This window comes from Brachyhypopomus gauderio, chromosome 14, assembly GCF_052324685.1.
Source record: "Brachyhypopomus gauderio isolate BG-103 chromosome 14, BGAUD_0.2, whole genome shotgun sequence".
Lineage (NCBI taxonomy): Eukaryota > Metazoa > Chordata > Actinopteri > Gymnotiformes > Hypopomidae > Brachyhypopomus > Brachyhypopomus gauderio.
The window spans coordinates 12004350-12032208 of NC_135224.1; the positions used below are offsets into that span (position 1 = coordinate 12004350).

Genomic DNA, 27859 nt, shown 5'->3' on the forward strand with positions numbered 1-27859 from the left:
CACTGTTGCATCAGAAACAATTAAGAAATTCAAACGGTTAACTCGAGGAACATTGATATATTTTAAGTAGATACATTAATAATAATTTTTAATCCAGTTGTATTTTCACACATGTGGAAAAATAAACATTATAAATCCTATGGTGACTATTCACATATTTTTTATCCCCTTTATTCTATGACCTAATTTTCTTTTTACTTACGTTTGTTCTACTGGCAAGATAAGATTCTTGTGATATTTACTTAGCTGTAAAACCAGTTCTGATTCTAAATTCTGCAACAAGTAGAATGCACTAATTATACAGTAATTATATTTTGGTAAGTAAATACAAAACCATAGTTTATGCAAACAACGGCAATGGTTTAATAGTGTAATGATAAACATATTTCAGAAATCACTGTCAGAAAGGGCACAGTAGCAAAGGAAATTAATAGAAACAGTTAATATCTTCAAACAAGGAATCGTTCAGTGATGTAAACACGTACTTTGGATAGTAAATTATGATAGAGACTGTTTTTAATGATTGATATGATGTTCTGGTTTTTTATGAATATTTTACATTCCAGATTTATCAACAAAAAACTTTTGTGACAAATGCAACCAAGATCAGTTCATATGATGAAAAGATAAGATCCCCCGCACAGGTGCCAGTTATTGGCTTTGGTCCAGTTCTCTATGGAATTTGAGCAATGTAACATGTAAACCAGTTATAGTGCATGTCTATGCATTTGAGCCCTTTCTTGGGTCATGGCAGCTGACCAAGAACACAGTAACATCACATTCCTGCTATATCTGAATTCGACCTAGTTTGTGCAGCGTGATGCTCCATTTTCCATTCATACAGTAAATTTTTCCCCTCTAGCTTCCTGGTTCTGAGTAACTTGTGGAAGTGGACAGAGGGACGGAAGAGGCGGGGTGTTCCTTGCTGTCCCCAGTACCGCCTCCTTTAACTCGCCATTGGAGGATGCACGTGTCCTTCCCACCCAATGACAGGAGGTGGCTGTCATTGTGGGTGAAGCGTACGTTGGTCACATGACTGCCGTGGCCCTCATACCTGTGACTAGGTGCCTGAAACAGCAACATCGACAGATATCGGAAGAACATTTACAAATGAAAAAACATCTTACCAGCTACAAAAGTTCACATGCAGCCCAATCTATAGAATTTAGGATTCTACCATTTTTGTTTACCAGTTTGAATGACTTGGTAATCACCAAATAACCTGTCAACTTTTCGCAAATGACAAGAACACCAGGTCCTCTTTTGCCACTTGGGACCAAAGCTTTGTGTGTATTACAGTGTACTACAAAAGTATGTACTAGCCTTTGGTTTGGGGCAAGGGTACTGGAACAAGTGCACTTTGCAGAAGTCGTCGGCCACCGCCACCACCCTCTCGCTGTGAGAGCGGCACAGAGCGTTGATGTCCGTGCCGTCCGAGCCCTCCAGCCACACGCCTGCAGGGACGGCAGAGGTGCAGCGTCACCATTACGCGCTCCCTTCCCTCGCCCCGTTAAAACCCGCCACGGGACCACCTGAGCACGGCTCGAGACCGTGGACGAAGAAGCCTGGCTGTGCGCAGCCTAAGCACAGCGAGGTCGCAATGCACTTTATAATCACGTGATCTTAAAAGGAATCCGCATCTGGGATCTGCGTCCTGTCTCTCTTACCCATGACGTGGAAGCCCAGAACGCAGGTATAGGAGGCCCACTCACGGTCTTTGCTCTCAAAGCGATTACGCAACAGTTTGCAGCCTCCAGCCACGTCCCCTGAAGTGTAACAAAACAAAAAAACAAACAAACAAAAACCACATGGTTGCCTCGGACTAGATCAGCTGCAAGAATGGAAAAGAGCAAATATCGGTATATGCAAGCACGGAAATTCGCAGAAAAGGTCACGTATGGGTCAAAAGCGCAGACTTACAGTAAAGGATTTCATAATCGCCAGAATTGGACATGATATACTTTCCGTCTTTGGACCAGTCGAGATGAGTAATGAAACTGGAATGTCCCTGAAATGGCAAAGAACAGGAATACAATTCAGATTCCACAGTAATAACATTAATATCTTAAAAAAAGATCTATCACAGACCCGCCAACCTGCTTGCTATATTACACCTAAATACTAAGACGGGCAATCACAGAGGAGTGGTTGAGGCACTTAGCTAAAAACTCTTTTCCAGAGTTACTTACATATATTTATATCAGGACAACAGTGTGTGCGTTCTGAGAATTGAACCCCCGACTTTGGTGTTGCCCACAGCAAGGTCTAGCTCAGTACGACGCGAGCTACGAGAGCCGTGCGTGCTGTAGCCGAGGGAAACGCTCCGACACGCTTCGCTTACCGTGCACTTCCCGAAGCGCGAGTAGCGCCGGCCCCCCTCCGTCACGGTGTAAATGTAAATGAAGTTGTCGTGGGAGCCGACCGCCAAAAAGCTGCCGTCTGTGGAGTGGAAAAGTGATGAACGGCTGTCATATGCTGTCATCGCGTAACGCGGTTGAGGTAGTGGTGGGTAAAAAGATCACGAGACTGTGGGGGCGGACCTGACCTGGGGAGTATCTCATGACGGACAGCTGTTCGTTGCCATCGGTCAGGTCACACACCACCTCCCGAGTCTGAACATCCAGCACCTGCCACCTGCAGTGACAACAACAGCAGTGATGATGATGATGATGATGGTGACAAATCCTTCAACTCTGATTTCACTTCCTGACTTTGCCTGACATTTTCTGACATTGCCTGCTCTCCTGCTTTCAGTATCTGAACTGTGAAGGTTGCTACACACAAACACACACACACACACACACACACACACACACACACACACACACACGCTAAAATGCTCAAGGATTGACTGACACCCACACAATTTTGCAATCAACTGCTCTGTCGCTCCTTGCTCAACGCATTCCAAACACTTCCACGCAACGGGTCATACGCCGCATCTACGGCTTACCTTCCCGTGCTCAGGCCGATGGAAACCACGGATCCATTGGAACTGAAATCGGCACACAGCCCAGACTCCTGCAAGGGAACAGAGGAGAAAAGTCGAGGTGCTTTCATGCTCCGGGCTGCCGCACTTGCGGTGCCTCGTGCGAGGACGTCTCACCTCCAGGTGGGTGCACCAGCCCAGGCTGTGGTCCTCGGCGTTCCACAAACACGCCTGCTTGTCGTTCCCGCAGGTGAGGAAAAGGTTTCGTGACGGGTGTGTGGCCAGACCCCACATCTCGTCTACGTGACCCTGAGACACAACGTTTACAGCATCCAGAGTACATCAGTGTGACAATACACTTGCACTCTTGGGATTCAAACCCATGACCTTGGTGCAACCAGCACCTTGTTCAACCTGCTCCACCAAAAGTTGTGTCTAGTGCGGCAGTTTAGTTTAATAACGTAGAAAACACTCGATGTTAGGGCTTATTTGGGCGATGCTGACATTGAACGCAATATGTCACAATGAAATTATGATTAGAAGAACACAAACTACCTGCACTATGGCCACGAACCCATCTGTGAATGTACCACGAAGAATAGCGTTCCGCGTCGTTCCCACTAGCAGCTCCTCGCCATCCACATCTGCGATGGTCCGGACGGCTCCAAATTGCTCAGGAATCTAGACGGATCATGAGGACAACCTTTAACCACCTTCTCTCACTTTCTCTTCCTTTCACAACTTTGACCATCCCCACACACCAATGCGCATAAATTCAGTTCTCAATCATACTGAAACACACACACACACACACACACACACACACACACACTCTCCTGTTTCACCTCGCACTCTCTCTCGGGCGCAAGATCTGCACTCCAGCGTATGATCCTGCGGTCTTTCCCACCGCCGCTAAGCAGAGCGCCGCCCTGTAGGATGCACAGGGTAAATACACTGCCCTCGTGGGCCCGCGTCTGCTTCATGATCTGAAATGTCTCTGCAGTGGGAGACAGCAGTGCAAACAGTGAAAGACCATCTTTCTACTCATACACACTTGGGGCGCTGGATCTGTGCTAATGAAACCTGACAGCGTTTAATCACCCTTTACTCAGCGTACCCGGTCCATAACTGTTTACACTATGTTTCCGTCTCACTGAGACGATAATCTGTTCTTCTTGATCAGTCATGGGATGGGCGAGACAAGGCGGAGAAAAGAGACAGCTGAAGTCACAGCGTGGATAAACACGGAGCGATTGACGGGTCGCATACCTTTCGCTCCTTTGCCCAACGTCTTGATATCGGCAGCCGATTTGCCCCACGTGAGAATGTTCCCTTCAGAATCACCCGTTAGCACATCCCCCGTTAAACTGAAGATAAAACACATGATGAACTTGGGCTTCTTATATTTCTGTGGGGAAAAAAAGGGGGGGGGGGAGAAAACACACAAAACAATGAGCAACGTACAGTGTTGTCCGTACATACAGACTAATAAAAGGCACGTGCGCTCGTTTTAGAGGTTTGTGGTGGCACTCACTCCAAAGATGCCCTGCTTCTTCGTCAGGGTGCCAGCGCTTTGGGTCCAGAAGTACACGTGAGACTTCCCACACGTGATGATGTTACTAGTGTCTGTGGGACTGAACTCCACGGCAAACACTGCCTCGTTGGTACTCTAGGAAAACACAAAAGCACATGTCCACGCGCGGTTCAACACTTGCGGCTAAACCGACCTCCATATCACCCCTTGGTAAAAGGAAGCCGCATCGGAGGTGGGAAGAAAATCTTGGCAGAAAATAGCTGCGATTTTTTGAGCATCGCGAAGGTTGTGATCCTGAAGATTCAAGGCCACGGAAAGGTCTTCCGGCACTGCTGTCGAGTTGCCGCCTCTGCTCCCTTTTCAATAACAACCGCGAAATGGTGCAGGTCTCTCCATCTGCCCCATCACGGGCCCCGTGTGACCTCATCGTGTGGCAACGCACGGTGGTTTTGTTTTTACTTCCAGCACCAGTTTTCTGCTCAGTACACTGCAGGGCTCCTGTCCCACCCATGGACTATGCTCATTCTTGGCAGAGGGAGTTCTTCACAGAGAAGCCGTTTTATTATTCCAACTCTATAATTCATCTGTGTCCAGGAAGCAGGCCTGTTGGTTGGCCGAAATCCCCGCAAACGACTGGTGCGGAGTATGCAGTTGACCAAAAAAATAAACGTAAGAAAAAATTTAAATAAATAAAATGAAAAAAATCACAAATATGGCAATGCCTCATGAACTTGAGGTGGTGAAGGCCGTTAGGTTTGTTTGCACGGAGCACTTGCAGTGAAGTCCTAAATCATGTTTATGAACTCTGGGTTCTATGGTAGAATTGCTAGCTGAGCAAATATCGCATCATAGCCAAGCGGTTGCTCTATGCTAAACACCCCCCCCATCTCCAACAGTAACCTTGTAAAAGCTACAAAAGTAATAAAATAAGACAAAAAACAAACAAAGTAATATTACCTAATAAGAACGCCCACTACTCAAAATGCTCACGTTCCATCACTCAAATATATTGCTGGCTCAAATATTTACAAAGTCACCATGGCAACCCAACTCAAACTGCTGTCAGGGAAATTGAAAGTCCGGGGATGAAGGGCTCGCCTATGAGCTGAAAGACACAGCAGCGCTGGCTCACCCGCCTGTTTAAGACACACGTCGGAACGGAAGCCGGGGTTTAGCTCTGCTGTCTCCGGCTTCATGACTGACCTGTTTGAGAGCTCAGTGCTTGAGCTGTTTAAGCAATCACAGAAATCACACACCTTTCACTACCATGATGACTCTCACAGGTTTGAAATGGTAGGCCAGACAGAGATATCCCCGAGATGAGGCACATTATCTAAAAACAGAGGCTGTACTCCTCAGAGGCTGGAGGAATATTCAGATTGTGTACGTATTTAACATGGGCTGTGTGTGTGTGTGTGTGTGTGTGTGTGTGTGTGTGTGTGTGTGTGTGTGTGTGTGTGCGCGCGCACATACCTTTACTTCAATGACCATGGTGTTTTTTTTCCAGTCCCAGACAGACAGCATGTGCTCATTGGATTCATCGATCACGCAGAGAAACGTCCCTGCGTCCTAGAATAGAAAATTGGTTAGCTATGACAATCGCCGGAGAGTCAGGTCACTCAGCACCTTCGCCACTCCGCTGCATTGTGCGCTCGGACCGCTGGGAGACACGTACTGCGTTGGAAAAGGCCACAGAGCCCACGCCTCGCTCGAACGTGCCCAGGCCGATCTGCTGCATAGTCGCCAGGGTGTTGGAGTCCCAGATATGCACAAACGGCTGTAAAGGCTGGTTTGCAAACACACACACACACACACACAAAGTCTGTACAAAACCGTTTCAAAACTGGCTTAGCGAGTTGTGCCACAGACCCTAAGTGACTAAATAATTAATGAAGTCGTTCGATTTAAAAAACATCTTCTCCATAACTTACCTTGCCATCTTTATCCACGCCTGCTGTCTGTCCAGATGCTACGAGCACCTTGTCTGGATGGACGGCTAAACTGCAGGCCAAAAGACAAGACACGTACCAAAACACGTAATTCAAATAGAGGCTCACACCAGAGGCCCAGTTTAACAGCCCAGCAGGACTCACCTGATTTGGTCAGATGGAGCAGCTGTATAAATGCTCCGCCTATTTGCATGAATAGAGATTTTATTGGATGTGGACTGTGTGTGGTTTGAACTCACCATCGAACACAGTCTGTGTGCTTGCGATAGTGGCGCTGTGTTCGTTTGGTGACGTGGTAAAGGACTACCACACAGGCTAAAAAATACACCGCCTCTCCCGATGGCAGCATATACAGGTTACCCCTACAGTCACGGCCTCGGTAACCATAACTACAACCAGAGTGTCAAGGAATTAAAAATGTAGTGACATATGTAGCGTATTTTCCATTTATGTGTTCTTTTAAAATATGGTTCAAGACAATTGCTGACAGAGGATACACCCAATCGAGATCCAGCTTCTCAGAGGGAAAGTCCATTCGAAGATCATCGTAGTTCTGGATGTTTGAGGGAATGTACATGGTGATTGGCCGTCCACGGATGAACATTTTGATTGACTGACCTATGATCCAATTAAATTGGACAAGGCACAAACATTTAAGTACATAAAGCACCAAGCACAAAAAACATGGTGTATGACAGCAACATAAAAAAACATAAAATACATCCAGAAATAGAGGAGTCTATATAAACTTTCACAAATCTCTCAGCGAGCACTGATCACACTACAGTGCAGTGCTGCATACACCTTTAATTTACTATGGCAGTAATTTGGGTGCTTCCAGTTTAACCGTCACTTGGAAAGTGTACAAGTCTGAACATGGAAACCTACCCTGTGTTCCTCTCCGGGACCCCTGCGCTCCTGTGAGAAAAGGACAACAGAATCAGAGGTGGAACGGGATCAAAGAAGTGAATATCTGACCCGTCCCGATGGCCCTGATGCAACCCGCCGATGCCCCGACGCACACTCGTGTCTACCCCCCCCCCCCCCCCCCCCCCCCCCCAACCACACAACAATTTATTACCCCTTTAAAATCTTCCTGGCCTAATCCTCAACTAAGACAGAATTGTCAGTGAAAGCTGGAGAATCCCCACAGACTAGGAACCCAAGGCAAGGCTCGGTGTCTGTGTGGAAAAACCGGTCTGGTGTCAGCTGTCGGGGTAATATGAACCCGGTGACCTCTCTTGAAGACAAAAAAAATGCGCTTCACTCCTGAGGAACTCTCCCAGAACTGCCTGACCTCACGGCATTTGAGGCAACCTGACATATTCGGAAGAAAGACGAACGACAGTTGCCATAAGCAAGTGGGTGGTAGAGGTTTATTGGGTGGGGTGGGGTGTGGGGGTTCCTGGAGCCTAGGAAACAGAACATCCATCACTGCTGTTAGCCAGTAGTAGTGTGACACCATAGCTAACCACAGCGAGTGAGTTCCCAGCAGCAGTCTCTGGCTCTAACAAGACCTCCTGTGTCTAACGCTGTAGTGCGTAGAGCTTGTGTGTGTATTTAAAGATGGAATTGAGATCTGATGGATCTAAATGTGACTGTGACATAAACATTCTGATTTAAAAAATCTTTTAAGGACGTAAACAACATGGTCCTGGCTAACTGCTATCACAAGGGAATTTACTAAAAAGGGGCAGCTGGTTTCAGAACAGTATGGAAAGTATTATAAGATTTTCAATTCAACTTTAAAACTTTGAACCGATAAACAGTATTTATAAATATTTATGAGAGTGTCTCCTTAACGAGAATGTCTCCTAAATAGCTCCTACAAAACCTTTAAAAGGATAATTCGAGCTGGGTGTTGAAATCACTTCAGTTTGGCTGAATTTCACCCTGCTTTATTAAAATCATGCACTTCTAGTTACCTGCTCCTAACAACTGAGCATGCAATAAAGTGCAATATGGTTCACTCAAAGAGGAGTTCAGTGTAAAAGAGGTTGAAGAAGACAATTAAAGTGTTGCACAAGCGCCTTTAAAGATCGTCATCCGTCAACCCACAGCCCTGCAGGGATCGTCCAAACAGACGAGCTTCAGCACTTTGTCCTAGAATGGTGCACACAAATGTCAAAGAGTCCCCAAGTGTAAACCGTCCCCTGGGTGAGAGTTAAGGATCGGGCAGCATTCCTCGGACATGATTACATCTATGTTTACGAGTCTACCATTATAAAGCCACTGAAGAGAAGCAATTTTCACTATGTTACTGCAGAGGAAACCGCGCTTCTCCTGAAAACCACTGCCAGCCTCCATAAGTTTGCTAAAGACCATCTAAAGAAAGCCTGAACCTTCTGGAGTGCCACTGCTTTAAAAATGTCAAATATCATAAATACCAAAACCTTATTCCAACTGGGAAATATGATGCTGGGAATCTACTAGCATAGGCGTAGGAACCTGGATGGCTTGCAGTCATAAAGAGGCCACCGGCTTCCAAGTTGTGTAGGGGATTTCTGTTGAATGTCAGGATATCCATCTGTGATCCAAAACTCTAAACAGCTTCTGTCACGTAACATGAATATAATCTAAACTGGGAACATCTCAACAAGAGAGTGGCTGAAATGGAGGTTCTGTACTTTTTAGAACATCCAAGACAGACCTCAATCCCTTTTCAGATGCTTTATAATTATATTTGGATGCGGATTAGTGGCCTGAAGCAGGTCGCTGAAGCAAGGCAGCATAAAATTATACATAAACCGAAATAGTTTTGCATGGAGAAATATGCCAAAATACCACAGAACTGCTGTACAGGACTGGAGAGCTGCTTCAGCAAACATTTGGATGAAGTGATTACTATTAATGCAGGCCACGTACTAAACGCGAGTGCCGTTTCTCCGTCTGGGATCTTCACTCGGTGAACCACTCGCTTGATACAGATGTGACAGTGTAAAATGCTATATGTGTTTTATGGGTTCTTTTAATTTTATGGGTTAAATAATAAATCTTCTCAACTTTGGTGCAATTTACTGCATTTACCATTTGTGTGTATTTTTTTATACTGGATATGTGCTTGTCAGATTTTGTTCTCTGTTTTTTTCAAATAAGTGTAAATTGTCCCTCATTTTTAGCAATCGAATACACTTGTGGGTAGATGAATGTGGAAGAGATTTTTTCTTGGAGTGAAAAACCTTCACACTTCCATATCCTGTTTCTGTGTGTTACCCAGTGTTGGTAAAGACAGCTCAGACAAATGAGGGTGCTCAATTATGAAGCGTAGACTTTCACCAGTGGCACTATTGACAGACATCTTTAGTGTAAACACACATTAGAGAAAAAACTTTTTTTTTTTTTTACCTGTGTTTGAGAGGAGGTCTTTAGCACGCCTGTTGGAACAAAAAAGATGGGGAATGATAAAAACAACCACAGTAACCACAGGTTTTTTTATATCTGTAAGAACATCACATCTCATGTCACTACATGACAACTATTCTCCAGAACACTTTAGCTAGAACACCACGCTACTTGGTTGAACCATGTGACAAAACTCACTAATGAAGTCTGATGGCCCTGGATTGGACCGGAACAGAGAGGGTTGGGCAACCTTGTAAACAACTTCTAGGGCCTTTCTAAGATTTCATCTTGCCATTTTATTTAATCACCACTATTAAAATGGCCATGGTATAGCTTTCTACAAACAATTTTACACCAACCTGTTGTGAATACACATATACATTTTCATTTAATGGGCATAATTGCCCATTAATACCACAGTTTCACTCTTCAGCTTGTTACATTGGATCAGTACAGACTATGGCAAAAAAAAAAAAAGACTACGGCTCCATCTTAGAGTTGCACTCAAAAGCAGTCATTTTTAAGAGTCCTCACGACCACTTTAACTTCATCTGAATGTCTCTCACCGTGTCCACGACATTCCCACGACAGGATCAAGCCAGAACTTCTAAGCTGTCAAAGCCAAAAACAGTCAAAACTGAAAGATGATGGTGGACGAACTCACCCCTCCAGACTGGGGCATCGCGTGAGAAGGTTCGTCGAGGACGCTGCCTTTTTAGGCAGTCGCTGTTTGCTTTTGTCCTGGCCATCTTTGTTCAGTTTCTCACTATTCCTCCGTGTCCTGAACACAAAATTATATAGAGTTAACCCCATTTTGCTGTATGTTGTGTACAGTGTAAATGGCTTTTGCTTACACACGCAATACAAACACACAGCAATAGGTATGACAGAGATGTAACTAAGAGTGGATAACTCTCACGAGTATAAGAGCACATATAAAGATCATCACAATATCATCTTAGAGACTTAGAGAGAACACTATCTCTAATAATTTATACTGGCTTTATTCCACAAGTTTGAGAAATGAACCAGACTAATCTTAATACAAACCACAAACACGTCATTACAACATGTAGGTGTGTGTATGTGTGTGAGCTTGTGCACTCTAAAGGCTTGTTTCCTCTGAGACACACAACCCATTTCCTGTTCCTCTAAAAGCTCCATAGCTTCTCCAGTAAAAGAAACAGGAAATGATGGCAGTCATGTGACTGGTGATGTTTGTGCTAACAGACAGGGAAGTGAAACTTTGGTGATGGAGCATTGTCTCCTCTCAATCAGTTTGAACTTTGTCACATTTTGCAAAGGTATCTAAAATAGTTGTGGGAATTGATGTGTGTTTCACCTTGATCTGTGCCAATTTGGTCGCTCTCAGAGGAGCATGTATCAAGTAAACAGAGATTATGGGAACCACACCACAATCTTTTTAGTATGATATTGTGAACATCAAACATCAACCAGATTCAAATGCATCCATAAAGTCATTTAAGATTGTCTTTTCTTGATTTATGGATCACTGTCTTTCTAAATACTGTAATGCCTGACAGATCTCAGACCACATACACACACACAATGAAAATACAATTAGATTAGGTAGTAAGTATTAGGTAGTATTAAGTAGTAAGATTTGAAATTCATTCATCAAGAAAAATTACCCAAAATGTTTCATGCAGGGATAAAGTCACATGTAAGGAATCAAAGAATAATGAATCATTTGTAAGGAATCAAAGAGTCGTGATTCATGTGCAGGGATAGATAATGCAGCTGTACAATGATTAGATGATGTAGGGCTTGACTGGGTTAGTGGGATTCAAGCTAGATCTCAGCATTGCCAGACAGTCACTCTGCCAAAGTTCACTCCACTCCACAACGTACACCTGCTGCTTCCTCGGCACTCTCCATGTTTAGCCCTCATAACTAAGGACATGTGAGCAAGTTGCAGCAATATAGCAGCGAGGCAAACGTGAAAAGGTCCAGTCTAGGTCCAGTCTTGGTTTGAGCAAGGGTCTCACTTCCTGTTCCTGTCCAGCAGAACATGGGAGAATCAACTCTGGGGATCTGACTATACCGACTTGATGTGTACACGCTACACTGATTTCATCTGTGTCGTTCTCCAGCTGCCCAGCCTTGGTCCAATTATCCATTGGGCCTAATTACTCACCCACACCCACTCGTATCTGTTAGATCTGCAGCGGGCCCAGAACCTCACAAACAGCCTTGAAACTGATCACACTGCCATCATCCTCAACAAAATCTATGGCCAAGCAGATTCCAGTGTAATTTACTCTGTGATATGATACACTGGCATGCAAACAGGTCATGCAAACATGAAGCTAAGGACATCTGATTCCAATTGTCATATGGTTGTAGGAATTTTGCACCCTGCAGTTATAAAGAAAAATGTTCGCCCAGCTGTTTGAAAGTTGAAGATAGCTCAGAAGCTTGCAATTACACTTTTAACAGACTACACACACCATACTGACACACACTATACTTATCCATGACCAAATATAGTTAAAAACTCACCCCAAAATGGGTTCTGGTCTGGTTTCTAAGCAACAATTAACCCTGGCCGTGGACTAAGAATATATATAAGAATGGCTTTCTAGTTAAACCTAGTCTTGGTATACAGTACAATGGTTTTCTGATTAGACTGAATGTTGGGCTAAAGTAACCCTTTAGTAGCAACTCTCCAGTGGAAATACTGTTGTTCCATTATGAGCATAATCTTTATGCACAAACCCACAAAAAGCAACTTCCCCTAGGTAGTAATCCTCAGCATTGCAGTAGCATAAAAGAAAGTTAGAAGGAAAACCAAAGCCCAGAAGCAGGAAGACCATGCAAGGAAGATTAAGGTCAGCCGGACTGGTGATTCAACGCACAGTGTCTTCTTGTCCTCCATAATGGGGGATAGGGGTCCGCTGTGGGGGCTGCCTGCGGCCTCTTTTGGGGGCGCCGGAGAGCTGGAGGGGGGTGTGTGAGGGACAGAGCTCGGGCTCTCGTCACTGCTTCTCCTCTGCAGCTGTTGGATGCTTTGGATCATGGTTGGCTTGATGGGCTCCTCCACCACAGAGCACCAGCTATGCTCCTTCTCTCGCTCCTCTTCATGGTCATCTTCTACTGGGGTCTCTTTAGTCAGGTCCTCCTCCATGAGGGAAACTCCCTCAGGGAGTGCGTCATGTAGGGAGAGGCTCTTGGAGGCCCTCGTATGGGACAGGGGTGTCCTCGCGGAGTCTGGGGTCCAGGACTCGGTTTGGGTGGACATTTCACTAGTGCCCCGTTTCAGGTCAGAGATGGGGATGGCTTTAGTGCCTCCTCCATTCTCAGTTGGGGTATGTCTGAAGACACACAATCAAGAAGGGTAACACGATAGTAACATCTCTATGCACAAATGCTTTATAGCCACTCCTTTAAATGTAACTGTGATTACTGTTCTTTAGAGGCTCTGGATAAGCAAACTGATCAGAAGACTCCCTTACCAGAATGCCTCATAATGTATATAAAAATAATTATTTTTATATTTATAAAAATAAACTTTTGAGTGTTAGAGATCCATTTTTACAATCCATTTTTTAAATAACCAACCTTATTCACTGTGATAGAAGAATCGTATATTCTGAAAATTTGATAAAATATCCTTTTATAGACAAGAAGAACTATGGATCAGGGATGAAATCTGCCACCAACCTTGTTTCTATATTTTAATTGAACTAAGTGAAGCATAACATTCTGAAGCAAACCTCCAATGCTACACTACACACTAAATGTCAAGATGCTTAATGAGACTCACTGAACGAAAACATTTTAGTGCTGCACAACCATTTCATTTTTTCCAAAAACAATGAACATACCAATTAGTGTCCATTTCTATTTGTGTAAAGTTTGAAAACCCAATATCTTCAAAAATATGGTCATGAAGTAGATTTGTAGCCTACAGAAACACTGCATTTTCTGCTTATCTGTATAACATAATTGAAGCACACTCAGATTTTACCATCAAGTTGATTTCACATTTAAAGTATTACTGTAATAAATGGAAGTGAAAGCAATCATCACATAATTTACAATAACACCAACCTAAGCAATCAACAAAAAGAACTTTTGCTGTTGTTTTAGACCTTATCAATGTCATCGATTAGTGTAGCCCAAGAATCCACATGCTACTTGTGACATGAATATCAGCGTTCATGGGCATCAAAAATAACTGTTTACAGTCATGCTATTGCCATTTATACCAACAGCTCATAAGGAGCATGTTAGAAGTGAATACTGCTAGAAAAGTATCCTAGCAAGATACATATCTTAGCAAGGGAGCTAATGCTACACAGCAGCTTATTCACAACAAACTAGATTTTAACCAGTCAAATGAAGTGAATTTTTAATATACCATTGATGAAGAAAGCCTAATTCAGTCTCCATTGCAGTAACCCAATCCACATTTAAGATGCCGGGCCTTGTTCCAAGACCCAGACACACAGGAAGTAATATACAAAAGAGCCAAAATGTTAACTGAAAGGGATGAATTACAGAGTGGAAAGTATCTTAAAATGACTTTTTAAAACTTAATTTATTTAAGTTATTTATAGATTTATGGATTTTGCTCACAAGGCATAATAGTTTTACACAAATTAACTCCACTCCACATCTCACAAAAAGAGAGATATTCTTTTTTTTATTCCTTTTTTTTAAAAAAACAAAAGCTGGTTATGCAGCATGCATGTTTTCTCTGTCTCTGTCCCTGTTGGCGGAGAGGAGACCAGCTGTCCCTGGCTCCCAGAGTGCCAGGGAATGTTGGGCCGTTTCTTTGTTCTGTTAAATGCGTGGGTGGGTGGACCACATTTCTCACAACTGCACTTCAAGACGTCTTGAGCAACTCGTATCTCCAGGGAGACATTACAGAAAGACGCCCTTGAAAGACCCTGTCTCTAGTTCAGACGTAATGTGAACTCGTTCGGTTTCTTGTTAAGTGGATATGCTGCACTTTTGAAGTAGCAGGTTTTTAGAGATTGCATAATTAGAAATGTCTATTTTGTGGCATAAAAGATAAGCTCTGCAGTAACAACAAACCCCTGGCTGCTACCTGCTGGGCGGGTGGTGCAGACCGTCAAGTGAACTGGTGGAGAGCCTGCAGGGTTTGGAGAATCCATCAGTGCAAAAAGGCTGATTCAACACTCGAGCTGCAGCAGGACTCACTGGCGTGGCACAGACACACGCACATGCATACACACACACATGCATGCACACACACACACATGCGCACACACACACATGCACACGCACACTTTAATGATCATATGTATGATTTATGGTTAACAAAACAGGAATGATAATAGCAAGTGATAGGAAATGAAAAAAACGAGTTCCTAGACATTATTAATAACTGGAATAACCGGAAATCAACACACACCCATACACGGAAACAGTTGACAACATAGCTAACATCTTACCAGCGATTAGCTGCTGCTTAAGCAGTGGGATCTGTTGTTCGTGGAGGCGGAGCTTGCGTAATGCATCAGCCAATGAGGACTTGAGCAGTGTGATCTCGTCTTCTTGTGCTTGCAGCCGCACCTCCATAAGAGATAGTCTGTCTGGAAACTCTGTGCTACTGCCTGCAGACACATCATCTATACAGAGAGACAAGCGATAAGAACCTGGACACACACTGATTCATTATGATATCGTGGCTTCCAGTCCCAGGAAACAAAAGATCACAGTCAAACAAAACTGAAAATGAGATATCACACTGAAGCAATCAGGCCACTTAAACACTTAAGACAGCCACTGCCAATGAAAATGTTGCACAATATATGCACCATTAACGATATGCTTTACCTTTTTGTAATAAAAACAGTGAAAGAGTTACTGCAAATGCACATTCTTAAGCTGCATTTCATAATGCCCTACCTTATGATTTTAGAGTTTTGCAACAACAAAAAAAAAAATCATGCAGACTTGAAAGCGGATTACTTCATAAAAACTCTGAGATTGCAAACTGTGCACATGTGTGTTTGTGCGTGCACACATGAATTAGCTTACAAAGGCCTCCAACTTCACCCCATCAATCACCCTGGGCCACCATGGGGGTGGGTGGGGGGGGTTGTTTCTTAATCTCTGGTAAATAATCCTCAATACGTTTATATATTCTCGATCTTTTAAAAATATTCCCCTTTTAAATTATGTTTTCAGGCAAAAGGAGACAATTGGCATCCATGCTGTGTTGTCCTGTTTTTCTCCCCTACATAGACTAATATCTCTGTTTCTTGGTGTTAAGTTGTGCTATGACTCTGCTTATCAGTTTGCAGGGTTACAGAGTGTTATTTCCGCTATAGAAGGTCATTCTTCTGCGTGTGGCCATAGGTGTACATACAGTTCTTATTGCCCCAAGTTAAACTACTTGTACAACTACTTGTTCATGATGCATATGGAAATAGAGTGCCTTTCACCATATGTGGCAATTCAAATGGAAACAGTTATTTTGAAATAATTCCAGCTGGCCAACATTATTTATGTAATGAAACGACAGGACAAAAAAGTTTTATCCATCCTGAGATCCCGTATACCATGAGCCTGTATAATGCATAAGCACAGAAGCAAACATCCTACATGACTGCACAGAACTGGCAGAACCACGCTGCTCTTCTGTGATCGCGCCCACCCCACTGGAGTTTTCCACAGGTGTGGCGGTAAACGTGCACAAACAGACCAAAGCGACAAGTTCTTGTGGCGTGACTGACGGTTGCTTTCTTAGACCCGACACGAGAACCGCACCGCCCACTCCCGTCGTGTCCGCTTGGCTGCTTCAACATCATCGCCGTCACTCGTCGACCGCCGTCCCACCGTTACAAGGTCCGTCAGACTGGCGTGCTTCCTCTCTGGTTAACCCTTCATCGACCAGAGGTGTCAATTCCAGGTTCAGAAAGTAAAAGTCCTCACCAGGATTTTGCTCAGGCTTCCTGGATTGTGTTGATTCCACTAATTTTACCTGGATTGCACTAATTAGAAAATTTAGCAAGCTTGAGCAAAATCCTGGTGAGGACTTTTACTTTCTGAACCTGGAATTGACACCTCTGTCACCGACCCAATTGCACAGAAAACAAACGAAACCTGGAAACGCAGACGGACACCTGCATGTTTGATTAATGTTAACTGTTTACGTTCTGCTTTTATAATGTAAATAATTATATCCTGATGCTCTTCTGGTAAGGTCTGCTATATCGTTAACTAAGCTCTAGCATAATATAAAGCCAGAGGTGTCAATTCCAGGTTCAGAAAAAGTCCTCACCAGGATTTTGCTCAAGCTTGCTAGATTTTCTAATGAGTGCAGTCCAGGTAAAATTTGTGGAATCAACACAATCAAGGAAGCCTGAGCAAAATCCTGGTGAGGACTTTTACTTTCTGAACCTGGAATTGACACCTCTGTATAAAGCCAAAGCAGAAAGAAGAGGATGTGTGAGTAAATCACCTTCTTATATGGTGTGCGTTTGGTGTTTAGCTTAGGCAAAACGGTACCTGAAAGACTCCTAACTACATGGATGTACAGTCAAAGTGGGATGTGAAAAGCGCAAAAATTTCCATCTTTTGTGGTCTACAGGATGAAGATGTTTGAGCTCTTTCCAAGCATGGCATTTATAGAATGAAAAGAGTCTCTCTCTCCCTCACTCCATGGCCAAAGGCATACACACACACACATACACACGCATGACAAAAGACCCAGACACATGACAACACACACACACACACACACACACACACACACACACACACACACACACACACACACACACACACACACTTACACACGCATGACAAAAGACCCAGACACATGACAACACACACACACACACACACACACACACACACACACACACACACACACACACACACACACACACACTTTCCTTGGCCCCAAATCTCAACACAAACACAGGCTGAGACAGGGGGAGTCACAGACACAGAGACACAGAGACTTTGGACCAAGACCAAGTTTGCTCTCCTCTCACAAAAGCCTCTTTGAAACCCTGGGACGCTGGACTCTCCCATACCTGAGCCAGCACGCCGAATTACTCCACTACCCAAGCTAACCAAGTTCCGAAACTCCCAGTTCAACCGAGCTTCTACGTCCATGTTTGTGACATTTTGTACCACAAAACGTGAATGTGAGCGGATTACACATCTGGGGCGTTCAGCGAGGCTCTACCAGATTCCTTGGCTGTGGTCAGCTGAATGTCTTGCACTCAATTGCCTGCCATGTTGTAGCCTAGAACAAAAATGGGTTGTTTAAGATACATTTACATGTTCTGAGGGCCCATGTGACGCCATACAAGTGTGGTGAGTAGTCAGCATTCAGAAATAACCTCTGAAAGTGGGCTCCACATAGGACACTGGGAATAGCTTAGCCGTCCGAACCCGGCTAAAGAATCTTCCAGTACACCAACGTCTTGCACATCTTGCAAGAATTTAAACGTTTACTCTTTGATCAGAAAATATGCAATTCATCTCCAGCGATGCCTACCAAAGCATTGTAAAAACAAGCATTATATAAAACTTCACTGGTGTCTTGACAAAGACCATCTTCACCATGTCCGACTACAAGAGGCTGCATGTAGCGGGCCTGCGGAAGACTGTGGTTCACACCGCATCTCAACCTTAACCACACCATCACAGGGTCCAGTATCTGCTCGACCATCCTCCCCCTCCTCCTCTCAGAAACATCTCTCCTGACAGGTCTTCAGAGAACTTCAGTTCTCTAAAAATACACTTCTCACTGTCCCTACAAGAGAGGACGAAACTACATGTGTGACATCATGCTTTGGATGCACCCACTAATAAAAAGAAGCAGAGCAAGCAGTCACATGCCCAAGAATAAATCAAGAGAGGATGTATCAGTAGGTCAGGAGAAACTCTCCTCTCCCAGTGAAACAGGAGTGTAATAGTGTTGACAAACCAAGTTTGCCTGGCAGGGAGCCTGGAGATTTATGGGAAATGTGTAAACGGTTCTGTGCATTGTTGCATTGCATTGTAATACTGTAGATTCTGACTGGTTGGTATTTAAAGGGGACGATCGAGAGGCGGGGACAAAGAACGTCTAGTTGTGCCTATTGGGTCCTTCTTCTTTCAGCGAAAGAAAAGCAAAGCGATCTCGACTGCTGCTTTTGGAACGCATCAGAGGCTTTGTGGTCAAATGATAATAAAAAACATGCACGCGCACACGCGCAGACACACGCACACACACACACACACACACACACACACACACACACACACACACACACACACACACACACACACACACACCCATGCCCACACACAATAGCTCCTAAGGCAAGTTGTCTCATGATCGTCTTACATGAACAATCAAAAGACAAACACTTGTATAATCCAAGCTTTCCACAAGCCAGTTGGATTCTGGAGTGAAGTCACCAAGGTCCTCAGACCAGAAGATGGATGTAGGAGTTATTTAAGATCATCCAACCTATTTGTGTGTTCCCACTGCTATTTCCCCACTGTAAACAGCTTGTGGATTTAATGGTCGCCCTGGTATTATTTATTAGGAGAGGTATTCTTTTACTTCCTCAAAAAATGTCCATGATACGAGTAATAATTCAGGGCTTGACTCTTTGTCCAGCTACAAAGTCCTACCTCTGAATGTTGGACAACAACATTCTGTCCCACTGAGAGTCACATATTAAAAAGCATGGAATGCTTCCTTTTCCAGAACATTCTGCAGCAGACCGACTACACCTCACAACAGGACCTAATTAGATGTGTAAGGCTTAAGGCTGGAGAACAAGATGTGTTCATGAAAGCAGAAGAAAGAGGTATACTCCCCCTTTCTGGTATCCCCTCCTCATTGTCCAATCAGTGCAAAGAGCAAATACTACAGTATACGTGGGTACAGAATGAGGAACTAGGAACTAAACAACTACATACGTTTTGTTAACAAGGACTATATTTTGTGCTTATCTGGATATAAGTCACCATGGAAGTTCTATATTGCTAATAGCAGATTAGGACACTACAGTGTTATATAACAACCACATTCATACTTCCAACTTGCAGCTAGAACAAGTCAAGTGTATTTTGTCACAGTCATACAGAGACAATCTTTGTCTTCCTAACACTTGCTCACAAATGGCTTTCACATTCAAACTGATTTACATACACCAAAAAGTCAAAAGGTCCACACCAAATACCTATTTGAAAAAGAATTTATTCATTACAAAGGGAATATACACATAGAAATATTAGAATTTTACTGACCCAGTTTCTCCCATTAAAAAATTATTTCCTTGTACAATTCTCCCAGACAGAATGGTAAACCGGTACGGTAAAACCTGCACCACAAACAAAACAACAACTCAGCCCTGAAATTCAGCTTTGGAACTGCACAGAATTTCACAAAGAGTCATTTCTGTGGAATCCTATTCCGTTAAGTAACCAAGAAATCAACACTACATGGAATCTGAAAAAGTGATAACCCCTGGAATATAAGAAGTACAGTCACAAACAGATTCAAAGTCCCTTCTTAAAAAGGTTCTTTCATTAAGGATTGTCTTGGTTGACATGGGAGGTCTTGAGACCAAAGTCTGCGTGTGCTCCTAGACCACTCAAATCTTCGTAGACATGAGGTTGACATCTCATGCAAGACATGCAAAATGGTGGTACTGCATGTCTACACTGCAACCAGAAGTTTGGCTAAGCCCCCTGGGGGTCTTGAATTAGTCAACATAGCACATAGGAAAAGGCGCAGCTGATTCATGAGAGTTTTTCATGTTGACTTTTCGTTCTGTGATCTGTCTTCCTGCAACTTAGAAATGCTCTGTAATTTCCCAATAGTTACTGAAACCTAGGAACAACAGCCATTAAGAAAATAGATCCAGTTACTTCTTGAAAACATCTGTCTCTCAAAGGGATCGCTTGTGCACCATTATCCATTTCTACAATTTTTTCAGGGCTTAATATTCAATTTTGTGACTCTTCCACATTCTTCTGAAGCTCGTGATGTCTTTCTCTCTTAAAACCGTTGACCCAGCAGCGCTGCTGAGCGGCTCAAGCTGCCTGGATAATTTAGGTGCTCAGGGGACATTTAGGTGCTCAGGGGCAAAATACAAATCTCACCACCCTTCACAGAGAGCACAACCAGCTGCCCTCTGGCCCCATGGGAATACTGAATGGAACGCTGGACTTCACTGTAGAAACACTGTCTTAGTTAGACAAACAGGTCAGGGCACCAATTTAACTCCGCTGTTATACCAACAGAGCGTAACGAGGAGTATTCCACTGTACTTAAGTACCACTGTCAGTCTTCATACTTCGGTTGGTTAATTAGCTTCTTCGGTGGCTTCAATGTCACACAAATCTCTCTTCGTCGATCCTCCCACCCACAGCCGCTGTCTTTCCTGTGAACTCTCGCGGCGGCGGGCCCAAGAGGCCCACGGTCCTCAGGCAGCACATCCTGTGCGCTGCTGTCCGCCCCTACACCTCCTACGTACTCACGCACAGCGCACGACCTCAAGGAGGTACGCGCCGCTCACTCTCACCTCAGCACAACGAGGCTCGACAGCTGTGCAGAACGCCACCTAAATCCCCCTTTTCTCATGGCGACATTCTACGCTGCCAGACACTTCGTGGCGAGAGCGATAACCAGCTCGTGCGCTTAATGTTTCGTTCTGAATTTATCCCACTTGAACTGAGGTGTTTCCAATGTGCATCAAAATTAATATGACCTAACCAACTCAGCTGTACTGAAGAGGAGACCTGATAGGTTTTAAAGAGCTAAACATTTCACATTTGTTTTCTTTAGATGGAGTGAATTCATGATGACATCCATACACTATTCCTATATAATTCCACTTCAAGGTCATTGAAGGACTCTGGGATAAATGTAAGACTACATTATAATGTGAATTGCATTTGTCACTGTGTAAAATTACAATGGGTCCAAAGTGTATTATAACATAATACTTTATTAAAAGTTCATTTCAGTTTATTTAACTAAATGTGTTTTGCCCAGAGTAACCTAGTGTTAACAGGATCCCAGAATGCATGAATCATACAGTACACTCACTTAAATGTGTTTGATATGTGATATGTAGATGCTTAAAACTCTTGTTTCATCTACATTCAGCTCAAGTCAGCCTGCTCCCCCTTGACTTACTATGTTCCTGATAAGCACTGCACTGAACATCTCACCAAAAGATATTTTCCAGATATCCACATATTTACTCAAGCTTCCAGTCTATATATGATTTATGCCTATACTGAAGGTTTTTCCTGGTAATCTCTTGGTGCAACTATCAATGGTTCACTTACTGCCTCCTTAACCAGCACTTAAGTCCAAAGTGTTCACGAGCTATCTGGGAACAAAACAAGCTTCTGGAACAATGAGAATATGACAGGGTTAGGACACCATGCGTCCTGTTTGTTCAGACCAAGATCAGACCCTCCAGTCAGTCCTGACTATCCAATCCAAGATCGGACCCTCCCATCAGTCTTGAATATCCAAACCAAGACCCTTTTGACAGGCCATCTGTCAGCCAGAAGAGCAAAAGCTGGGACTCATTAGCACCTCACGGAGAAAGCGAAGCGGTGGATTAGCTTGCCAGTAGATGCCTGTGGATTTCCTCTGTGTGATATTTACTGCTCCCCAAAGCCCGAGAGCTCAGGCCGTTTATGAGGCAGACAACGCAAATGTGGTGGGCCAGCACAATGGTTAGGTTATGAGATGCTAAACAGTGTTGCATGTACCTTTGTAACAGGAAGTAATGCCATCAATGTGTCTAAAGTGGGGTGGGACCACAGAGCTCCACAGAGCAGAAGAAATGGTTTGTCTGCATTTGCAAATATGCAAGAGGGAAATGCATGCTGAATTTAGCTAAGATGTTACTGTACAATTTCTATACGAAATACAAATACAGTTATGAAATACACTTATATTATGTACCAGCAATACAAATTATATAATATAATTAAGAACTATAATTTAAGAATTAATTTCTAATTCTTAAAGTGCACAGGTTGAGACAATTGACAGTGTGGCGTGAAATCAGAGTTCATCATCCACTTTTACAATTGAAATAGGATACCCAGCAACTAATCTACTCGTGGAAACAGAATGGGTTTTAGCAACCGATGGGTCTTATCTTGATGAAATGAATCAAAGTTGAACGTAATGTATAATTTCATGAGATGCTGAATCCACCGTCACATCTATACGTATGCGTTAATTCCACTATAGGGTGTGGACTACAGGAAAACAACAACAACAACAACAACAACAACAACAACAGTAATAATAAAGGTAGGTCAAACGTCAAATGGTTTGTATTAAACCGTAGGTTACCATGTCATGTCTACTGTGATTTCTTACATTGATGTAGAGTTTTATACAACACACTGAAAGCGGCAGCTGCAGTGTGAACAAACTGACAGATTCGATGATGAGAAGTCAACGGAAAATCAGCACGAAACCAAGTGGACATCACACTCACCAAGACTATTTGTTGATCCATCCATGTTTGAAACGTCTTCTGTTTACACTTCTTTGAAATAGCTCATTGTGTTATACGAAGATCCCATTGCAGTCATGAACTGGCAAAGTAAAAGTATCCCAGCGGTCGGGCAGCACTTTGGGGAAAAGGAGGAGGACACACGTGCGTTGAGGTGCCACGAAGGTTTGAAGCGAGTCCACTAAAAATCACTAATCCAGGAAATGAGCTGCGCAGTTGCGGAGGCAAGTGCACGATCGCCTACAGACTTTATGTTGGTGGGTTTAATGTGGGAACTCCTTTCATGCAAATGTCGCACACAAATAAAAACTGCGAATCTTTCCTACGTAGCCATGAAGTTCTTTTACGTAAAATGGATCTCGTTTTAAAAGGGGTGCCACAAAGTTTACAATCCATGCCAGCAAAAACAAGTTTCCCATGATAACTATATTCCAACTTTTGATTTAATCCGCCACCCAGCGGCGATGATACGAACAGGGTGAACAACACATCTTTCTCGTGGCGGAACCAAGAAAGATGCCAATGTTTCTTATCGTTCGAGGGGCGAAAATGGTAACGGACCAGGAAGTCGTGTCGGTGCGTTTGACATGAAGGAGACATGACCGCTGTATCCAAATGCTTAACAAAATGACATTTGTTTTGAGTGTATTTTAGTTATGAGGGAAGATAATACCACGTTGTATCCGATGTGACAATGGTATATAGCTTAGATACTATGTCGAGTATTGCCCACGACGTTTTACAATTATTCTGTTGTAACTAATAGAGCAGTAGCTAGCTAACTTATCTAAACTCCTTAGTGAGCTCAATGTGTTTCGTGTTGTGCAAAACCAGTATTGTTTTTATATGCAGAATGGATAATATCTGATCATGAAAGCCACTAAGATTTTCTCACGTGCTGTGCACGTTGGATGTACCATGCCTATATTGAAGTTGGCTGTCAAGCCCAAGGTTTTTCCTGGTAATCCCTTTGTGCAGTCCCCAGATTCCCATCTCAGCTGTTGTGATGTAAGTATTTATCTAACTGTTTTCCATTTTATCTTACCAATATGCACTGACATTTTTGTGTCCTTTTGTAAGGTGCCAAGGTGGCTTCATTGCAGCTCAGCCTCTCGCAACAGCAAACCGAACAGTGAAGAACTCCAGGAAATGTTGGAGAAAGAGGGTCAGAAGGCCAGGTCTTTGGTCACACACGATGACCTGTTTGAGAAAACAACCAAAGACTCCAAGACTAAAGCCAGTTTCAATAAAGTAATCGATGTGTTCAACAAGAAGGACATCCGTCGTCGCGGACATGTGGAGTTCATCTACGCTGCTCTGAAGAAAATGCCAGAATTTGGAGTAGAGCGGGACATAGCCGTCTACAACAAATTGCTGGACGTGTTTCCCAAAGAGGTGTTTGTGCCACAGAACTTTATCCAAAGGATGTTCAATCACTACCCCAGGCAGCAAGAGTGTGGAGTACAGGTGTTGGAGCAGATGGAAAACTATGGTGGGTGGGTGTGTTCATTTCCTTTGGCCAGAAATGTATATTGGATATTATACATATTTCACATTGCAAGTGCAAAACTGTAAAGAAAGCTAAGCCCACATAATTAAGTCTACTCTAACAAACTGTCGTTTCCCCCTCACAGTAAAATGTGTTTAAGCATAATTTTAGTCTTCTGAACAAATTACTGTGCACTCTTAAGTTATGACAGCATCATAATATAAAACTATAAAAATGTTTGTACAACCTGCACAAAGGCATCATAAATCACTTTATGGGCACAATGGGCAGATTGCTGACTAATGATAAAGTGCCTTAAATATCAATACATGAATAAATGGCAAAGGGGTGGGGTGGGTCAGCCATCATAATGCAGTGCAGTTAAATATTTACTCCTCACCGTTTTTTTTTTATATGAGAAGTTGTAGTTTATGACTATAGTCTGGTTTGCCTTGGCCATCATCTAAGTAAGCCTAGCTGATCCCTGTACACCAGGGCTGGGGATGCCCACAGTCCCATTGTGTGTACACTAGTGTGTATGTGTATTATTGGCTCACTTTCATACAACCTTTAAATTCCAGGTGCATAATGTTGTGTTGGGTGAGTAGTTATACAGTAAATTTAGCATGTACAGCGAGTTGCAGTTTAATGGAATTCCTCTTGAATGCAGCATTTGCGATGACCATGTTTGTGATGATGTGGAAGTTTCACATGGAAACCGGCACACGGTGTGTGATGTATGGTCCTTGCTTTGGCAGGAATCATGCCCAATGTGGAAACCAAGGTCCTCCTGGTTCAGATCTTTGGAGAGAAGAGCCACCCCATGAGGAAGTACCAGCGCTTGATGTACTGGTTTCCTAGGTTTAAGAATGCTAACCCCTTCCCAGTGCCCCACAAGCTCCCACACGACCCTGTGGACCTTGCCCGTTTCAGCCTCACCCGCATCGCTAATGACCTGGATGCTACGGTTACCGTTTATCAGGTGAACACTGAAGTTTCACAGACGCGAGAGTGGACGTGATCATCACTACAAGAAAACTTGTGCTGCAGTCCAAATCATGGTGTTTACATGATTTTCTCATTATCTACTGTATCATTATCTACTATCTATAATCTTCTTTCTTAGCACCCATTAACAGACATCACAGAGACAGGGGAGGAAATTTCAGAACCACATATTGTAGGTAAGCAACTCCAAGACCTCCTATGGACACTTGAATTAGTGTTCAGAACGAAATATAACCAACCAGCTCAGTCATTCCACATAAAGAAGCTGGCTGATATATGAATCTCAGTAAATGTAACACATATTGAATATATCTTTATAATATAAATATTTCCTGTGTAATCAGATGCCAAATCAAGTTTAAAGGTGAAAAATGTCCGATTCTGCTCTCATAACAGGCATTCAGAGCCCAGAACAGCGCTCTCTGCTGGCCAAGCACAATCCAAACAGACCTGTGTTTGTGGAGGGCCCCTTCCCACTGTGGCTCAGGAAGACCTGTGTCCATTATTATCTGCTGAGGGCCGACCCCGTCCCCCCCGAGGAGAAGGTGTGCTCCAACTGTGATAAACCGCAATGGCCAATCATTGACACCGTCATATGTAACGCTAACTTTGTATCGAAGCATGGCGACTTTGGAGCAGAGGTGGAAATTCCAGGTTCAGAATGTAAAACTCCTTCCCAGGATTTTACTCAAGCTTGCTGGATTTTTTTTATTAGTGCAGGTGAGGTAAAATTAGTGGAGTCAACACAATCCAAGAAGCCTGAGCAAAATCTTGGTGAGGACTTTTACTTTCTGAACCTGGAATGTCCACCTCTGCTTTTGTGTAGCTCAGTCAGACGAGGCACAGTTTCCTCAACTGAACATCTGGGCACTGCCTGCCTAGACTGAGTGATGTTCTGGGTGTGTGCTGGGTTACGCGCTCAGAACTGAGCACTTTGAACTCTTTTCCTTCCTGTGTTGGGAGAAATTTAGATGGATAAAATATTCAACTCACAATCCATATGATCGTGATCCGTGTAATATGGGAAGTTAAGACTGCTCCACAGTAACTCTGTTATATTAATTAGAAATTCTTTCATTTCCGTTTAGGTAGAGGAGGAGCTCGATCCAGAACTTGTTGGTCCTGAGCAAACTCTGTTCTACCCCCAGCATTTTGACCTTGATCTTAAAAGGGACTTGGGAGATGATGACAGCTTTGATGTCGATGACGGTGAGCGTAGACTCTAATCTGCATGAAAAGTAGTGTATAAACGCATGCATCCAATTTAGTACCTCTGGATTCACGTGAACCTGTTATTGTCCCATTTTAATGTGCTTTTTTCCCCCATCTTATTACACTGGTTTCCACTGCCTTCTTCCAATGTTTATGCCACCAAGTGATTTACAGGCTGATGTAACTGATTTTTGACCTTGCTTGAATCTCTCTGACACAGTGGAGGAGGGGCTGGTCTATGCCATGTGCATGGCGGGTCGGGGTGACCAAGCGACCCTGGCCCAGTGGATCTGTAGTCTGCAGGAGACCAACCCCATGCTGGGACACATCCCCACCATCTTCCGCCTGGAGTCTGGGCCCAGAGAGCTGCAGACAGCCGCAGGTGTGCGACACAGCGCCGGACCCGATTCACAACCAGGGTCGGAAACGGAGCACAATGAAGAAGAGGAAGTGATGCGCTCGCAGGGGATGAAGCTGTGACTGACTAGTGAGACATTTACCAGGCTGGGGTGGTAATAGGGGGGTGGGTGTGTTCATATGTCATGCTAGCAAAGGCCAGATGGAGGATTTGAGCTCTGAATTTTCTCTGTATTACCCATAGACTAAACCACTCATTAAACAAAACTCACTACAAGCAAGTTGTGTTGTGTAAAACAAACGTATTTCTTTTGTACTTTTCTCAGACAGTTGGGTTGGAAAAATTATGATAGAGTTGCAGTGAATTTAGCTCAAGGGTCCTTACAGATGGGACTTTTAACACCAGCCATGCTTCATGCCAACACTGTTGGGGGTTGTAGAGAATTCCATCACGTGTGCCTCACCGTTGCACATTTTTGGCTGATATATCAATGCAATAAAGAGCTTCTTTATACATGACTTGTATAAACATAA

At 43.6% G+C, this 27859-nt stretch overlaps 2 protein-coding genes across 5 annotated transcripts; one reads left to right on the top strand and one right to left on the bottom strand.

Annotated features, from left to right (window-relative positions):
* Positions 1–339: 339 nt before the first annotated feature.
* eml3 (EMAP like 3) lies at positions 340–23382 on the bottom strand. 2 transcript variants are annotated; one of them, XM_076973598.1, is made up of 24 exons: positions 23242–23382; positions 15199–15375; positions 14832–14943; positions 12634–13089; positions 10419–10535; positions 9758–9786; positions 7301–7330; positions 6910–7030; positions 6652–6801; positions 6395–6464; positions 6139–6249; positions 5937–6032; positions 4464–4598; positions 4199–4337; positions 3775–3926; positions 3485–3610; positions 3107–3238; positions 2954–3021; positions 2546–2634; positions 2342–2439; positions 1921–2008; positions 1668–1766; positions 1324–1454; positions 340–1068 (listed from the first exon to the last, which is right to left on the bottom strand). In XM_076973598.1, the coding sequence occupies exons 1-24, from the start codon at positions 23264–23266 to the stop codon at positions 859–861; spliced, it is 2961 nt and encodes a 986-aa protein (XP_076829713.1). In that variant the 5' UTR covers positions 23267–23382; the 3' UTR covers positions 340–858. The 2 variants fall into 2 exon arrangements, with proteins under 2 accessions (XP_076829713.1, XP_076829714.1); XM_076973599.1 differs by lacking the exon at positions 12634–13089.
* On the top strand, positions 23351–27844 carry ecsit (ECSIT signaling integrator). 3 transcript variants are annotated; one of them, XM_076973605.1, is made up of 8 exons: positions 23351–23483; positions 24112–24267; positions 24340–24751; positions 25507–25730; positions 25875–25932; positions 26153–26301; positions 26845–26965; positions 27189–27844. In XM_076973605.1, the coding sequence occupies exons 2-8, from the start codon at positions 24130–24132 to the stop codon at positions 27446–27448; spliced, it is 1362 nt and encodes a 453-aa protein (XP_076829720.1). In that variant the 5' UTR covers positions 23351–23483; positions 24112–24129; the 3' UTR covers positions 27449–27844. The 3 variants fall into 3 exon arrangements, with proteins under 3 accessions (XP_076829720.1, XP_076829719.1, XP_076829718.1); XM_076973604.1 differs by lacking the exon at positions 23351–23483 and adding an exon at positions 23701–23835; XM_076973603.1 differs by lacking the exon at positions 23351–23483 and adding an exon at positions 23821–23956.
* The last annotated feature ends 15 nt before the right edge of the window (positions 27845–27859 follow it).

Excerpts from the sequence above, each read along its gene's own strand:
- eml3 (XM_076973598.1), bottom strand. The coding sequence starts at position 23,266 with ATGGATGGATCAACAAATAGTCTTG. Across the intron at positions 7,031-7,300 it reads GTCCCGGAGAGGAACACAGG|GTCAGTCAATCAAAATGTTC; the intron begins GTAGGTTTCCAT and ends ATTGGATCATAG. Across the intron at positions 3,022-3,106 it reads GCTGGTGCACCCACCTGGAG|GAGTCTGGGCTGTGTGCCGA; the intron begins GTGAGACGTCCT and ends GTTCCCTTGCAG.
- ecsit (XM_076973605.1), top strand. The coding sequence starts at position 24,130 with ATGAAAGCCACTAAGATTTTCTCACGTGCTGTGCACGTTGGATGTACC. Across the intron at positions 24,268-24,339 it reads CCCATCTCAGCTGTTGTGAT|GTGCCAAGGTGGCTTCATTG; the intron begins GTAAGTATTTAT and ends TCCTTTTGTAAG. Across the intron at positions 26,966-27,188 it reads CAGCTTTGATGTCGATGACG|TGGAGGAGGGGCTGGTCTAT; the intron begins GTGAGCGTAGAC and ends TCTCTGACACAG.